The following is a 16,322-nucleotide window of genomic DNA, read 5'->3' on the forward strand; positions in this document are numbered from 1 at the left end:
GCCCACAAGTCCAATGATATGCTGTATGTGAATTTAAAATAAAATTGTCCATGGTGTATGTGTGTGAATGGAAGTATGTGGGTGTTTCCCAGTGATGGGTTGCAGTTGGAAAGGCATTTGCTGCGTAAAACATATGCTAGATAAGTTGGTGTTTCATTCTGCTGTGGCAACCCCAGATTAATTAAGGAAGTCGAAAAGAAAATGAATGAATGAACGAATATATTAAATAATAAAAAGTAACGATACTATGAGTATTTTAAAATATAATATAACTTATAAGTATTTAATTTTTGCAATCTGTTTACATAAGCACGATTATATATAATTAATGAATAAACCATATCTCACTTACATGGCAAGAAATGTTTAGACTACAATAAGGTTGTATTAATTCATTAATGGGTTAATTAACACGAATTAACAATAAACAACACATCTGTTTAGCATTACTTAATCTTTCTTAATGATACAGTAGCTTAATCAATTTGTAATGTATTTCTTTAATGTTTACTTACGTTAATGTTTACACATACACTAATTTTTGTTAGTGGATTAGATAACATGATCTAAAAATAATAAATAAATAAATAATAAAATAAAAATAAAATAAATAAAAATACTAATTAATACATTAGTTAATATGAACAATGACAAGTGGCTCAGTCAGCACTATACAGTACAATCTTCTAGAAAGCTAAATTATAAAAAAAAATTAAGTTAGGTTAACATGAAAGTTTATGTTATGAGAATATAAAAAAGGCTAAAAGAATTAAACAAATTAAGTTAGGGCAACTAGAAATATGTTATTATGATAATTTGAAAAAAATAAGTTGGAGCAACTACAAAACTGATAATCTAAAGAGATATATTAGACTATGAATGTTAACCATAACAATGATTATCTAATGCTAATATGTGTTTACCATCAGTTCATGTTAACTAATGCATTAACTAACAAATGTTTACATTAACCATGTTCACATTAACAAAGGATAAGTAATGCTAAAGATGTTTTGCTATTTCTAATTCATGTTAATTAATTAATTAACGTAAAATAATACAACCTTACTGTAAAGTGTTATCCAAGAAACCCATATTAATGTTCTCTGTATTTACTGGATTTATTCAACACAATCTCACAACAATTCATAAGTTTTTGATTTAGTGGCTAATTTGTATGAATTTGTAGTCTCGTTTGTAAAATTTAATATGATTTGCTCATTCCCTAATGATGGTTGAGTTTAGGGGTGTAGGTGCCATGCCTCCCTTTAAAATCGTCTGTTTGGATTTAAGATAACATTTTATCCAAATTTCAAATAAAAATATAAAGCATTTTAATTAATGTTTTTGATGCAAGCACTGTACACAGTAACCTTAAAATAAAGACAAACCAAACATTTTCAATGTCTACTGGAGATTGTGTATCTCTAAATGTCAGTTTTTGTTAATTGTCCAAAAACAAAAGCTAATCAGCACTAAATAATGCAGCTGTGCAATTACTATACTTGATAAAGATTTGTTTACTTCTATAACACCACTTGTAATACAGTCATTTGCCTTGTAAGCACAGTCATTTCTTTCACTACTGTATAGGATGCTGCTCACTATTGTGTAAACAGCAATCCCACTGATGTCCTGAATTACAGAACAAAGCTGTATTATGACACACAAACAGAGCATTCAGTGGATGTTTTGACCCCATGTTAGTCAGTGATTGGTCATCGACTTGAACAACAAACATTGCACAACTCAAAAAAAAAAACAGAGGTCTATGTGTTCCACATGCATTTAGGACAAACTAGTTTACCCTCCTCATTACAATACAAAATGAACCCCATTTATTTCCCAGAATAACAGCCCAAGAACATCATACTCACACCACTTACTGAAATCGACGGATTTAAGATTGTGAAAGGGCGGCAACAGAAATGAAACTGGCACAGTAAGCATAAGGAGGTGGCACTGAATGTCCAGCAGTTGAGTCATGCTGGGAATTCCTTTCTGTGCTATAATGACGTCAAAATCAATGTAGGAACCCCAGTATAAGAGCAGGACCATCAATGCTGACCTGTATACTCTGCAGCATCTACAACATTAAGGTAAGGAGCTGTTTATGCAGAAATGTAATATATTTGGGATGTAGAGAATTTAAGTCATGGCCGGATAGTTTTTTAATGTTAATAGTTTTAATATAATTTTGAAAGTTGACCTAAAAATTCAAAATAAATCTATTTAAAAGGAACAGAAATGACTAAAGCTTATGTCAAAATAACTAAGACCTCAAGTGAAATTGAAACCGAAAGTGAGTCAGTGACATAACACTAATAAAATTCAATTTCCGTTTAACAGAGCAAAGAAATTTTTCACAGTATATATAAATTATATTTTGTTTCTGTAGAAAGTATTGTTAATTTTAGTTGTAATAAAAATTATAATTATAAAGGTCAATATCATTAGCCGCTTACGATTTTTAAGATTGGCTACAGAACAAACCACTTGTTTAATGACTTGACTCATTACGCCTTTAAATTGGACTTTCATCTTGGAAAATAACAAGTAAAATATTATGTGCTATCATCATAGCAAAGATAAATTAATTTAAATATTAGAAATTAGTTACTAAAATTATTATGTCTGAAAATGCGTTGCGGAAAAAAGAATCTATTCAGGTTTTAAGCAACTGTGTAAAAACAAATAAATATATATGTTAATGTCAGAATTATTAAACACTCTTTACATTTTTTTTTCTTTTTTAAATATTTCCCAAATTATGTTTAACAGAACAAGGAAACTTTCACAGTATGTCTGATAATATTTTTTCTTTTGGAGAAAGTCTTGTTTTATTTCGGCTAGAATTTTCTAAAAAACATTTTAAGGTCAAAATGATTAGCCCCCTTAAACTATTTATTTATTTTTTTTCGATAGTCTACAGAACAAACCATCATTATACAATAACTTGCCTAATTACTAGTTAACCTAATAATCCTAGTTAAGCCTTTAAATGTCACTTTAAGCTGTATAGAAGTGTCTTGAAAAATATCTAGCAAAATATTATCTACTGTAATCATGGCAAAGATAAAAGAAATCAGTTATTAGAAATGAGTTATTAAAACTATTATGTTTAGAAATGTGTTGAAGAAATCTCTCAGTTAAACAGAAATTGGGGGAAAATAAAAAGGGGGGGGGTGCTAATAATTCTGACATATTCATGTAAATTACTGTAAATAAAAGTACATTGTGTAATTAATGTACTTATTGAAATATTTAAAATGAATAAGTCAGCACACTAAATGTTTTACATAATTACAACTCCTTGCTGATAAATATAGCTAAATCTCAGTGTTTTGAAGAATGACTAAGAATAAATATTTATAATGACAATAAATTACTAGTTTGAAATTGCACTCTGATCCTTAATAGCCTTTTAATATGTCATTAAATTATTTCAGTTGTAATGTCCAAAGAAATTTGTTTACAATTGTTAAACTGGGGCGATGCAGTGGCTCAGTAGGTAGTGCTGTTGCCTCACAGCTAGAAGGTCCCTGGGTCGCTGGTTCGAACCTCGGCTCAGTTGGCGTTTCTGTGTAGAGTTTGCATGTCCTCTCTTTATTCTTCATTCTGGTTTTCTAAAAGTCGTGGTCAATATATATGATTTATAGTCATTACCAGACAGCACAATTGAAAAGCCCCCTTTGAAAACCCCCTTTTTTCACATATATAAAATTGAAATATAATGACATAACATTAACAAATACTTTAAAAAATTATAAACAATCTATAACACTGGTGTTTTTCAGATGTGCCCTCAGTCCTCTTTAATATTTCTTCTCACGTTTCTGCCTTACATTTGGTGAGTTCAGCTTGAAAACATCATTGTATGCATTGGTTATGCTGCATACTTTTCATCTATTAACTTGGCGTGCTGTTGTTGTGAAAGGTGTGAGCAGCCATTAAACTGCAGATGGGGACCGTATGGAGACTGGTCAGAGTGTGACGGCTGTACCAAAACACAGGTACAAAAAAAAGAGCCTAATTTATACCTTTTTAACATACTGCATTTGTTACATTATTAATGTTATTCATTATTTATTACATTAATAATTGCAATATTTGTTATAATATACTTTTTGGATTATATTTATATGCAAATGAAGGATCATTTAAATATTTGCACTAATTTGAATTTGCAAACATTTTGAGACCAAAATCTGGATGATGTCAGGTTCATTTGTATTGGTTTCTTTTGACATAGTATCAGTTGTCTTTACAGAATGAAAATTGGGGATTTATTTTCCTTATTATTCAGATAGTACTTGAATTGCCAAAAGAAAAAAATGTCAAAACTTTGCGTAGAAAGAAAAAGTATATAATTAGATACGTTCTTAATACAAAATCTCTAAGTTAAAACTTTCAGAAAATAAGTATCTATAAAACTTTGCAAGTTTGCTGCGTGTTAGTATTACTAAAGTGGAGATTTATGGCTCAATTGGCTGAAATTAAAGGTATAGTTCACCCATAAGGAAAAATAAACTCACTATAAAGTGGTTTTAAACTGTTATGCCTTTTGTGGTGAAAACAAAATAGGATATTTTGAAATATGTTGCTGTAATACTTGAATTCTGTAGTAGGAAAAAAATATAATGCATCGGCAGATTTAACCAATAAGCAAAGTAAGCAGCCACTTAGAGCCCCAGGAAATCGGAGGGCCCCAAAATAAAAACCTAGAAGTATAAATTATTCATTAATTTTCCTTCGGCTTGGTCCCTTATTTATCAGGGGTCGCTACAGCGGAATGAACCGCCACCAACTATTCCTCAGTGGATACCCTTCCAGCTGCAACCCAGTACTGGGAAAAGTATAAATTATAGCTATAAACTATAACAAACTGTTCTATCATATTTTGTACAGAGAGGGTATAAAAGATTTAATTTTAACGTAAATATTACATCTGTCCAAGTCCTTCACCCTAAATTATAGAGCAGTCCAGCAGTCAGATCAGTTTTAAAAAGCAAAGGAGTTCTTTTTTCAGTTTAAGAAAACAAATCATTTAAAAGTTTTACAAGATGATTTACATCTTATTATTATTTTGCATTAAGATAAAATGTAGAAAAGAAGACTAAGTGATATAAAAAAACAGCAAAATAAATGAAAGTACAAAAGGTGCATTTTAGGACTTTTGGGCCACATAGGCTGGAATTGCTTAGGGCCCTTAAATCACTAAATCCACCCCTGGTTACATATTTCCTACATATTTCATATATTCTTTATTGTTGTTGTTGTTGTTTGCTTTTGGGGGAGGGTGTGAAACTACTAAGAAATTAAAACGTGTACTGTAATCGAATTTTACAGACACAACTAGATATAGATAAGTGCATGTTGGATGTTGTCTTTACATTAGACTGAAGAAAAAAAAAACATTTTATGAAAAACCTAAATACAAATACATTTACAAATACAAATTACATACAAATATTTTTATCTTCAGGAACTACCGTGCTGACCACAAGCGAATGACTGACCTTGATTTTTTCTTCTCTCAGGTTCGAGTGCGTCAAGTAGAGACATTCCCTCAGTTTGGCGGAAAGTCTTGTACAGGCGAGGACATTCAGAAACAAGCCTGTTTACCGAAGAAAAGCTGCCCTCTACAGGCAGGATGCGAAAACAGATTTCGTTGCACGTCTGGTAATTCTCTTCAGTTTAGGCCTATTTGTGGACGAAAGCCAAAAGTCAGTTTAGAGCTGGGGTGTACAAACTTGGACCTGGAGGGCCTGTGCCAACCCCAATCAGACACACCTGAACCAGCTAATCAAGCTCTTACTAGGCTTTTTAGAAACATTTTGCAAGTGTGTTGAAGCAACTTGGAGCTAAAATCTGCAGTTTTGATTATTGGCTTGTTTGTTCATAGGTCAGTGCATCAACCCGTCTCTGGTGTGCAATGGAGATCATGACTGTGAAGATGGTTTGGATGAACAGCGCTGTACTGGCTCTATAGTGTGTGATAAGCAAAAGCCACCACCAAACTCAGACCTCACAGGAAGAGGGTAGAATATGCATTTTATGCTGACTGTAAGTTATTGCAAATGATGATATGACGCAATATAGTGACTATATTTGGCTTTCAATAGGTTTGATGAGTTGACGGGTGAGCTGAGAGCAGGTGTCATCAACACCCGTAGCTTTGGTGGACAGTGCAGGAAGGTTTTCAGTGGAGACCACAGAGAATTCTACAGACTTCCTCAAAATCTACTCAGATACAGCTTTCAGGTGAACATTTTTAGCATATGTGTATGTTATAATCATAGAAAGCCTTTTTGGGGGCTTTTATTCCCCTCGAATGCAGGCCATAATACTGAGGAAAAGTCTAAAGCACGTCAAAACTGCCAGATTATTAGCTTATGTTTCACATTTCTTATTTGTATTTTATTTCAAAAATTGATGGAAAAAGCTACAATTGTGGGATATAAACTCAGAAAAAACAAAGTCAGAATTGATAACAATAAAATCACAACTGCGAGGAATAATGCCATAGATTTTAAATGTCACATTTATGAGAAATAATAATTTACTCACTATTTACTCATCTAGTAGTTGTAAATCTTTATGAGTTTCTTTCTTCTATTGAACACAAAATAAGATATTTTAAAGAAAGCTGAATACCTGTGACTTCCATAGGAAAAATAAATACTGAGAGTCAGTGGTTACAGTTTTCAACTTTCTTCAGACTATCTTCTTTTGTTCAACAGAAGACATAAAAAATGTCAGAATTGTGGGATAAAAACTTGTATATCTATTTCTATTTAAAAAATATGCAATTCTGAATCAATCTATAATAATGACTTTCTATCTTAGAATTCCATCCTGCAAATTTTTCGTACAATTTTTCAATTTATATCACACAATTTTAATGTCCAAACTTGTAAATTTCACAATTGGGCTGTACACACTCAAAATTGTGAGGAAAATGCTAGACAAGAGAGCGATTCTGACGGAGTGGAAATCCACGACACCTCTTAAATAGCTAGCTGAAATGGTTCTTTATGGTTCTCTAATGGTTATGATTCTCTAGATTCGGCAAACAAAAGATGTATTATAAAATCTGGGGCCCCCTTCTTAGATGTAAATGTTAATAATGCCTGTAATTATTTATTTTTCTAAAATATTTTTTTTCTTTCCTTTTACATGTCATTTTATTTTGTTTTGTTTCTGATTCGATTAGTCTGGCTGGGATGTATTATTTTAATGATAATACTGTATAATTGCAGTATTGTTTGCTAGTGTTTTGGTGCATGTTCTAGTTGGTATCTAGTAAAAACACTGAGATAATCGTGTTAAATAAATACATGATGTTCTCTAGTGGGTGTTAAGTTTCATAAAAACTTTTATAAATAAAGTATAAAAAAAAGAATTTGGAGCAAAAAGTGTAAATATGCTGCAATTACTTAATGTACTATTAATATTTAGTTATTTCTCCTCCTTGTTATATAAACATTTTGTTTCCTTTTAGGTCAGTGTTGAAAACGATTTCACTGATGACTACTATGACAGTTCCTGGTCCTACATGAGGGATGAAAAGCAAAGAAGGATCATTCGGGGAGGCCATGATCATAAAACCTTTCATAACCAACTTAAACAGGACAAGGTAACAATGCATTCAATATATTAAACAGTAGAAAAGACTTGTTATAATGATATATTTAAAGAGTGTTTTTCTGTTTTTAAAGACCTATCACCTGCTGATAATAAGAAATGAGGTAGAAGTGGCTCAGTTCCAGAACAACGCTCCGGAATACTTGCCTCTGTCTGAAGATTTTTGGAAGGATCTATCAGCTCTGCCCATCACATATGAGCCATCAGCCTATCGACTATTCATACAGCGATATGGTACTCACTATATGGAGGAAGGATCTCTGGGGGGCCAGTATAGGGCACTGCTGGAGCTGGACGCAAATTATATGATGGAAATGAGTATGTGTTAATTTTCTCTTTTCTCTGGTAATATTAATTGTGAAATAATAGGGTATATAAACTGCATTACAAGTAGTGTGATTTACGCAATATTACTTTTCTTAGTAACGAGTGAAGTAATGCATTACTTTAAAAATGATAAATATTTAAGTTACTTTTTTATTTAATGCAAGTTACTTTTTTAGTTTAAGTTATTGTTTTTCTTTTAATTGACGTAGTAGTTGGTGTGTCAACACGTGCACTCCAGTGCTCATGGCGACCAGAGTTCAATTTTCACCTCGCGGTCCTGTGCCGATCTTTCCTCTCTCTCTGCTCCCCATGCTTTCTTGTCAATACTCTCTACTGTCCTATCCATTAAAGGTGAAAACCCTGAAAAATAATTATAAAAAAAATTGCTGAATTAAAATAAAAGAAGTCATGATGAATCACGCAGTCAATGAGAGAATGTGTTCATTATTTTGAACGCATCTAAGAAAAGGAAAAGGGCTTTGTCTCAATAAGACAGTGATTTTACCTAAGACAAATAGTAGAAAAGCACATTGCTTTAAACTGTCATTAATCTGTATATATGGCATGTATAGCTCTGAGGTCAAGAAGTTCTCTGATAACGATAATTTTTTTTTGTTTTGTTCTTTTTTAAGGTAAATTTAGGTGTAGGCTATACAGTGTGTTGTTTATTGCAGAGCTCCTGTATTTAAAAGAAAAGTACTGAAAGAGATCAAGCCTCAGCCAGGTAATAAAACGTAAAGCTAAAGTAACTCAAAAGTAACGTGACGCATTACTTAGAAAAAATTAAGTAATTAAGTAATGCAACTAGTTACTTTTTGGGGGAGTAACTCAATATTGTAATGCATTACTTTCAAAAGTAACTTTCCCCAACACTGGTGCTTAATATGTGCTAGAATTAGGAACTTGAGGGGACTTACTTATTTATGAACATTTATCTTTATCAGTCCAATCAATCTCTTGAATGTATTAGGTTTTATTCCAAAATCCTTATTTAATCCTTTTCTGTTTCATATTTGATTAGAATTTGGGCTTCTGAATTATGAACACTCAGACCTTTTCTGAAACATCTACTGGGTTAAAGATGAAAATGGGTTAATATACAAAAACAAAACAAAAAACAAAAAGAAAGAAATATAGGCTTATTAGAACAATATTAAATTGATGAGTTACTCTATAAATAGACTCCATTTGGATTACAATGCAGCTCTAAATGACTAAATATATGTAATTTTAAATCTTTATATTTTGCCACCATCTTTCAAATCACTAGGCTTTACTTAGTTATCAACACATAATTTTTTTATATAATTTAAAATTAACATTTCGTATGATCACTTATTATGGGATATGTTTTAATGATTGGCCACATAAATTTATCTTCACTATATCATGCTGATAGCATTATATCATAACATTTAATATTTTTTGACATTTTATTTTAAACAAATGATTTAAAGCATAAGCATTTCTTACATTTTATGTACTTTTTTGAATATAAAATTATTTTTATGAACATATTTTGATTCAGACACAAATATCTTAATATTGACCCTTGTGTCAGCTAAGTCGGTGCTTTCCAAAGTGCAGGGTCAGGTCGCTTGGTGATTTCCAAAAATCTAATTCATTTACAAACTATTAGAATTGCCATATTTTATGCATAACCTACTGAAGAAAAATAGTAGTTAATAGTTTCGTTAAAAAAAACATGCAAGTAAAAAGCCATCAGCCTTTTGATTTTTTTGCAACCCCTTGGGTGATTACGTTATATTAAAGACACAGCACATTGATTTTACAGCACTAGGTTAAACTTTCTGACCCCTTTATGACTGAACATGGAGGATCATCTCTAACTGGCGATTTCCAAAATTAAACAATGACTAGACTTGGGCCTATTGGTATGTGTGCCCCATTGTGTGCAAGGTTTATATATTTATAACCACCTTAGAGAATACTGGGGATCACAAGTCACTGGCATTGCAGTTTTGGAGGTTGTGGGCTGAAAAAATTGGGAACTCCTGATTAAGTGATACTTTATATTTTTCTATATGAAGTCAATGTGCTTTCAGTGTAAGCGCTAACCCTTGTATTGTGGGGCATTTGTGTAAGATTCATTCTGCTTAACTTAATGTCCTTTTTAATGCAGGTAGAACAGAGACTGATTTCCACCAGTGTATTACCCGTGTGAAGCGGCGTCTCTTCTATAAGAAGAAAACAACCAAGTGTGTGAAACTGATGAAGACCATTGAGAATTTCAGTGGTTAGTAGCACATTATTACTGATGCTCTGACAAATTATTATCACTAAAGGTGTGTTTAAATTTAGATTTGAATGTGGAACACTTTAAAATGTGTTACAGAGAACAGAAACCATAAGATGCCAATAAAAACAGACATTATAGGAGGAAATAGCGCTTATATTGCTGGCCTTAGTCTCCTGGACTTGGAAAACCCTGACAATAACAAACAAATGTACACAAAGTGGGCTGGGTCAGTAAAGGAGTTCCCTAAAGTTATAAAACAGAAGGTATGTCAGGCCTAAGACATTAGAAATATGTACTTAAAAGTATAGAGTAAATATTTACACTATGATGTGTCTATTTCTTAGTTGAGGCCGCTGCATGAATTGGTCAAGGAGGTGGCATGTGCAGGACTAAAGAAAGTCCACCTGAAGAGGGCACTGGAGGCCTATCTGGAGGAGCAGAGCCCCTGTCACTGCAGACCCTGTCAGAACAATGGCATGGCTGTGCTCAGTGAAGGGGTTTGTACATGTGTGTGTAGGCCAGGAACCAGCGGTAATGCCTGCCAGAATGGCCATGTCCTTGGAGAGCAACCAGGTAGGACTTAATTAACTTTTGAAGTTTGCATGAAAATAAAATGAAAGTTTTTTGTGTGTGTGTTGGTATCAGTCTGTTAGTATTAATATTATCCAATAGCTACTGTGCTCCAAAACACATACACAATTGTCATTAGAAGATTTAGTGAAATAGTTTCTCACTTCTGTCATTTTGGGTCAGTGATTTTTAATGACATCACTTTTGCACTTCAGCTAATGGTGGTCATATGTTTCAATTCAAGAGTTCACACTTAGATATTGCTTGACAGCTGTAAGCAGGTTTGGCATGCTGTCCCGGGAGAGAACCCTGAGCTCGGAGATAGTTGAGCCCAGGGCTCCCGCCAGGTCCATAGAGCATGTGAGGGGAGTACGAGATCAGGTGGTTCTCGAGAGCTCCCCTTTTTGTAAAGGAGAAAAGGAGGAGAAAGGGGTGGATGGGGGGTTTCTTCGGAAAACGAAGATAAGGGAGTAATGTCTAGCTAGGCTACTTATAGTGGGTTAGGATAGATCTGATTGGCTAACTAATGAGTGTAGATAGGTGGCCAGCTGCTGTCAATTATATCACGTGCTCCTCTCGAAATTAGTTTAAAAACTTCATCAAAACAAATTCCCGGTTAGTGTTAAAATTATCCTTTAGGTTATCCATCTGTTAGTATTAAAGTTATTATTTAGCTAATGTGCCCATTCTTCTCATTAGAAGATTTGTCAGTCTTTTAGGGTGAGATGTTAAACCGAGGTCCTGACTCTCTGTGGTCGTTAAAAATCCCAGGAAGTCCTTCGAACTAGAGTAGTTTAACACTGGCTTCCTGGCCAAATTTACTCCCTGGCCTCTGTCCACCATGGCCTCCTAACCATTCCCATATCACAATTGTCTTCATCACTCGGCCTCCTGTCCACCAATCAGCTGGTGTGTGATGTGTGGTCTGGCACAATATGGCTGCCGTCATGTCATCCAGGTGGATGCTGCACACTGGTGGTGGATGAGGAGATTCCCCCCAATGTGTAAAAAGCGTTTGAGTGTCCAGAAAAGCACCATATAAATGTAAGGAATTATTATTATTATTAATATTTACTGAGATACAGTTCCTCACATCATCACTTTTGCACTCTGGTATTTAAAGTATCTCGCCCCTACAAGACAAAATGGGTCACTTATTATAGGAAACTTGCATTTTAGGTGAGTCAGATATTGATTCAGGAACGGCTGAAGTGATTCAAACTAGTCATTAATTGCTTATAAGAGGTTATAGGAGCTTTTTAATTGGTCAAATATATATTATCTAAATTTTTCTTATATTAGACTCGTTCAGGAAATAAAATCACTGGTTGCGCTTCTTGTTTTTGATTCCCTATAAAGATCTGGTTCATAAGAGTTGTTTGTTCAGGAATTAGAAAAACGGATTCAGAATTAAAGAATGCTGTTCATTTGTTGAACATATCCTGCCTGTTCATTGTGTCTGAAATATGTCATGCTTTACAGGAGTGATTGAAGGAGGCTGGAGCTGCTGGTCTGCCTGGAGCAGCTGCTCTCATGGTCAAAAGTCAAGGACTCGTTCATGCAACAATCCTACGCCAAGAAATGGAGGCAAAAATTGCATAGGAGAAACCATAGAGCGCAGAAGCTGCGAGGAGCCGGATTTTGAACACCTCAAGTGAGGATGACAGTTTGTGCATTTAATATATATATATATATATATATATATATATATATATATATATATATATATATATATATATATATATAGAGAGAGAGAGAGAGAGAGAGAGAGAGAGTCGAGTTATTAGCCCATACACATCATATTTTACTAGATATTTTTTCAAGAAATTTGTATTCAGCTTAAAGTGCAGTTTAAAGGCTTAGCTAGATTATATAGGTTAACTAGGCAAGTCAGGGTAATTAAGCAAGTCATTATATAACAATGGTTTGTTCTGTAGACTATTGGAAAAAATACTGCTTAAATAATATATTTTTTCTTTTTTTTCTTTTTTATAAAAACTGCTTTTATTCTAGCCTAAATAAAACAAACCAGACTTTCGCCAGGAGAAAAAAATATAGTAAATACTGTGAAAAATATTTAAAAAGAAAAGAAAAAAAAATCACAGGAGGACTAATAATTTTGACTTTAACTCTATATTTTGGTGTACAATCATGGCCTTTTTTCTTCTCCATACTTTAGAATCTTGGAGCCCCATTGCTTTGATCCCACACTGACACCAGTGAAGACATGTAAAACTCCCCCTCCTTTGGCTAATGGGTTTGTTTTGGTAAGTATCTCCCTATTCAAGGCAAATGGAAAGGGTGTGGGAATACACACAGTAATGAAACTTTCAATACACAAAACTCACATCAAGCATGCATTCCATCATGTATGCAGGACCCAAAAGACATCTATACAGTTGGCAAGAAGATTGAATACACCTGCACAGACGGATACGATCGCATTGGCAATCCATTCGCTGAATGTACAGAAAGCCTGACATGGAGGATATCACCAATGGAGTGCAAAAGTAATTGAAAATGTTAAATGTATTATTTATGGTGACAATATTTTCTGGGTAGTTGCCAAATCAAAAAGTGTTAAGGTATTTGCCAGGAGAATAATTATTAAATCAGGGTTATACATGCTGTTCATTAAGTCTCATTTTTAGCAACATTTGGTTAATCAGAATGACCACAGTATATTTTGGTTAATAGTCTTACCGATGAAATGTTAAATATCTTCAGTTCTAATAGTTCAGATAAGTATTTTTGTCCATTAGTATATAGTATATAAAATGATAAATGTATTAGTACTAAAATGATAAAAGAACTATTATCTAATAAATACTAGCATGTGATAACTATAATCTGTTTAATTGGCATAAGAGTATAAATACTAATTTAATGATTAAGTAGCTTTTCACTGGTACAAGTATCTGAAAAATGAATACTTTTGATAAATCTAAGATGTACCAGTCAATGCTGTATAGTTGATGTTAAGAAATTTAGTTAATAAAGTATCTGATCAAGCTCTGCTATTCAACAGCATCATGTCGACAAACTAGGCAGTTCAAATGACATCATTTTGATATCATAGTTAAATTATAAAGAATATCTGAGACTAATAGAGATATGGTTATACAAATCTTTACATGTAACCCATTTAATGCAGTTCTGTGTTTTTAGATCATTACATTTGGCAATTGTTGTGAAGTATTTTCTTGTGTTTGTATATTTACCAGAATCAGAGTGTGATGCTCCAGCTGTTCTCAGAAATGTGATTGTTGTGCCCTTAAAACAATCCTATCGTATTGGTGACAGTGTGACCCTCTCATGTCCAAGCGGAATGCAGAAAGATGGTGAAGGAGAAATCAGGTGCCGGCTTGGACTCAGCTGGTATCCAGATCCTAAGAGTGTCCGTTGCAACCCAGGTAGGCTCCTATTAAAAAAAGCAAACACATACAGTGCCCAACATATCGGTACCCTTCATAAATAAGATCAAAAAAGGCTGTGAAAAAGTTTATATTATTTAACCTTTTGGTCATTTGCACTGTTACATATGTATATTATAATCCAGCAATCTAGTATTTGTATAATCTAGCCATTTAAATATTTTATTGAAGTGACAATGTAAAATGCGTGATAGAGAGCATTTGATTTTGTTAGTAATTGTTGTTGATGAAAACAATTTTTTTTACTTTTTTTAATACTACTTTTAAACCTCAAGCTGTGTAAAACTTAGAACTAATTAAAACTACTTAAAATTTTAAGCCATTTAAAACTTAAGAACTACTTTAAACCTTCAGTCTAAGCTTTCTCAAGCCAGCCTAAAGTTTGTGTTGAAGAACTTTTTAATCTAGTTACTAAAATAAACAGTTTGAGCTATTCTATGCAGTTTTGTCATATTATTGTTTATAAAAAGTAAATGAGAAATTCACTGAAATATCACAGTAACTGAGTTTACAAATAATTAGCCTATATATTTTTTTTTTACAAATTAATGAAAGAATAATAAGTTTCTTTCTATAAGTACTTTAAAGATTTTTATAACCGATGTCTTTTTGTAATGTAACAGAGTTGACCTGAATGTAGGTAAAGAAACAGAGTTTAAGGGTTCAAACCTGGAAGAGGACATGTGCTGAATTTTTCACAAGACAGTTAGGATGAAAGTTTAAGTGGCCAAATAAATCTCTTAAAACCACAGCTGGAGAACGGCAGAGGTTAGAAGGGTCATGGGATTGGTGCATAAGTCTCAAACTCAATTCTACTCGATATGTCTTAAACACCTTGATTAGTTGGATCAATTGTGTTTGATAAGTTTGATGACTGCAGCCCAATAGGAACTGAGTTTAAGACCTATGGATTAAAAAGTCTCACCACAAACATCTGTCAACTTCTTCCATTTAAAAAAAAAAAAAATAGATTGATCAAAAGATCCAGATAATTATTTTTCCACAGCGTTCTTTGCTCATATTTATCAAATTAATGGATGGCTCTAAATATGGCTTTAATTATGGCTAATATAATATTTTTGATTAGTTGAAGCAGTGCCCACCCAACCAAGCCTCCTCTGCAAACCATGGGAAAAACCAGGGACGGGTCAGTGTGTTTGCAAAATGCCTTTTGAATGCAAGTAAGTGCCTTAATTATGGTATTGAATATATGACAAAAAAAATCATACAAAAGCAGCACGTGTTAATGTCACATCTTTGACCAGGACGTCTCTCCACGTTTGTGCCACTGTGCGTCCGGGCCGGGTCAACCGAATGAGTGTCTGCCAGCTTGGGGCTCTGCAGTGTCTTGGGCAAACCTTTACTTTGCTGCAGGATAGTGCATGCAGTTGGCCAGAAACCAAATTCACATCCTGTCAGGACTGCCATCAGTGGGAGACATGCGATGGTAACACAAAAAAACAGTAACTTTCTCATACTGGTCATTGACACAGTGCACTTTGTGTGCAATTATTATAATTCTTTCAAAACACTATTCACGCACATAATGTGTTGGATACTCTGATTGTATGATAATTAATCATTTCCTTAAAAAAATGTCTATCAAGAAAAATATCCAGAGGCTTTAATTTTGACAGACTAATAAGTGAATAAAAAATCTGATACAAAAAGAATATTTATAATATTGTGACCATATTTTCCACAGTTCCATCTTTTGTTATTTTCATACATAATGAAGTAGAACATTTGGTCACTTTAGAGTTTAGAGTATATGTAAAACTGTATTTAAATGTGTTCTTAGGTTCGAAATGTGACTGTAAGGATCCTGAGGACTGCCCTGATGATTCCGCCCACGTGTGTGTCTCTCTGATGGGCGGAGCTCCTGAGATGATGTCAGAATGTGAGGCGGGAGCTTGGAGATGCAGAGGGAAAGAAATGAACGTGCTCAAAATTGGAGCCTGTCAGTCATAAAGTATTTTTTAAATATATTGTTTGGTGCAGCTCTATGATGTTTCTTTTTACTGTAATATAAAAAAGACATGTATTCACTTTGCAAATAAATTTTGTAAATAAGTGCAAATTTG

The 16,322-nt window shown here is 33.4% G+C and overlaps 1 protein-coding gene across 3 annotated transcripts; it reads left to right on the forward strand.

Annotated features, from left to right (window-relative positions):
- Positions 1-1,834: 1,834 nt before the first annotated feature.
- Positions 1,835-16,318, forward strand: c7b (complement C7b). 3 transcript variants are annotated; one of them, NM_001386266.2, is made up of 18 exons: positions 1,835-2,099; positions 3,798-3,850; positions 3,938-4,013; positions 5,541-5,682; positions 5,906-6,041; positions 6,126-6,264; positions 7,505-7,639; positions 7,722-7,965; positions 10,118-10,231; positions 10,331-10,497; positions 10,579-10,807; positions 12,287-12,458; positions 12,984-13,071; positions 13,182-13,314; positions 14,029-14,217; positions 15,326-15,419; positions 15,504-15,685; positions 16,040-16,318. In NM_001386266.2, exons 1-18 carry the CDS (start codon positions 2,061-2,063, stop codon positions 16,207-16,209), a joined length of 2,502 nt encoding a protein of 833 aa, NP_001373195.2. In that variant the 5' UTR covers positions 1,835-2,060; the 3' UTR covers positions 16,210-16,318. The 3 variants fall into 3 exon arrangements, 2 of the variants coding, with proteins under 2 accessions (NP_001373195.2, XP_087156336.1); XR_015519671.1 differs by having other exon boundaries at positions 1,851-2,099; positions 10,579-11,035; positions 11,391-12,458; XM_087300210.1 differs by having other exon boundaries at positions 2,073-2,099; positions 6,126-6,648; positions 6,744-7,639.
- The last annotated feature ends 4 nt before the right edge of the window (positions 16,319-16,322 follow it).

This window comes from Danio rerio, chromosome 21 (genome assembly GCF_052040795.2).
Source record: "Danio rerio strain M-AB ecotype USA chromosome 21, GRCz13ab, whole genome shotgun sequence".
Classification (NCBI taxonomy): Eukaryota; Metazoa; Chordata; class Actinopteri; order Cypriniformes; family Danionidae; genus Danio; species Danio rerio.

Bases quoted from the DNA above. Each gene is read 5' to 3' on its own strand.
- c7b (NM_001386266.2), top strand. From the start codon at position 2,061: ATGCTGACCTGTATACTCTGCAGCATCTACAACATTAAG. The intron at 2,100-3,797 runs GTAAGGAGCTGT...GGTGTTTTTCAG, and splicing joins GCAGCATCTACAACATTAAG to ATGTGCCCTCAGTCCTCTTT. The intron at 14,218-15,325 runs GTAGGCTCCTAT...ATTTTTGATTAG, and splicing joins GAGTGTCCGTTGCAACCCAG to TTGAAGCAGTGCCCACCCAA.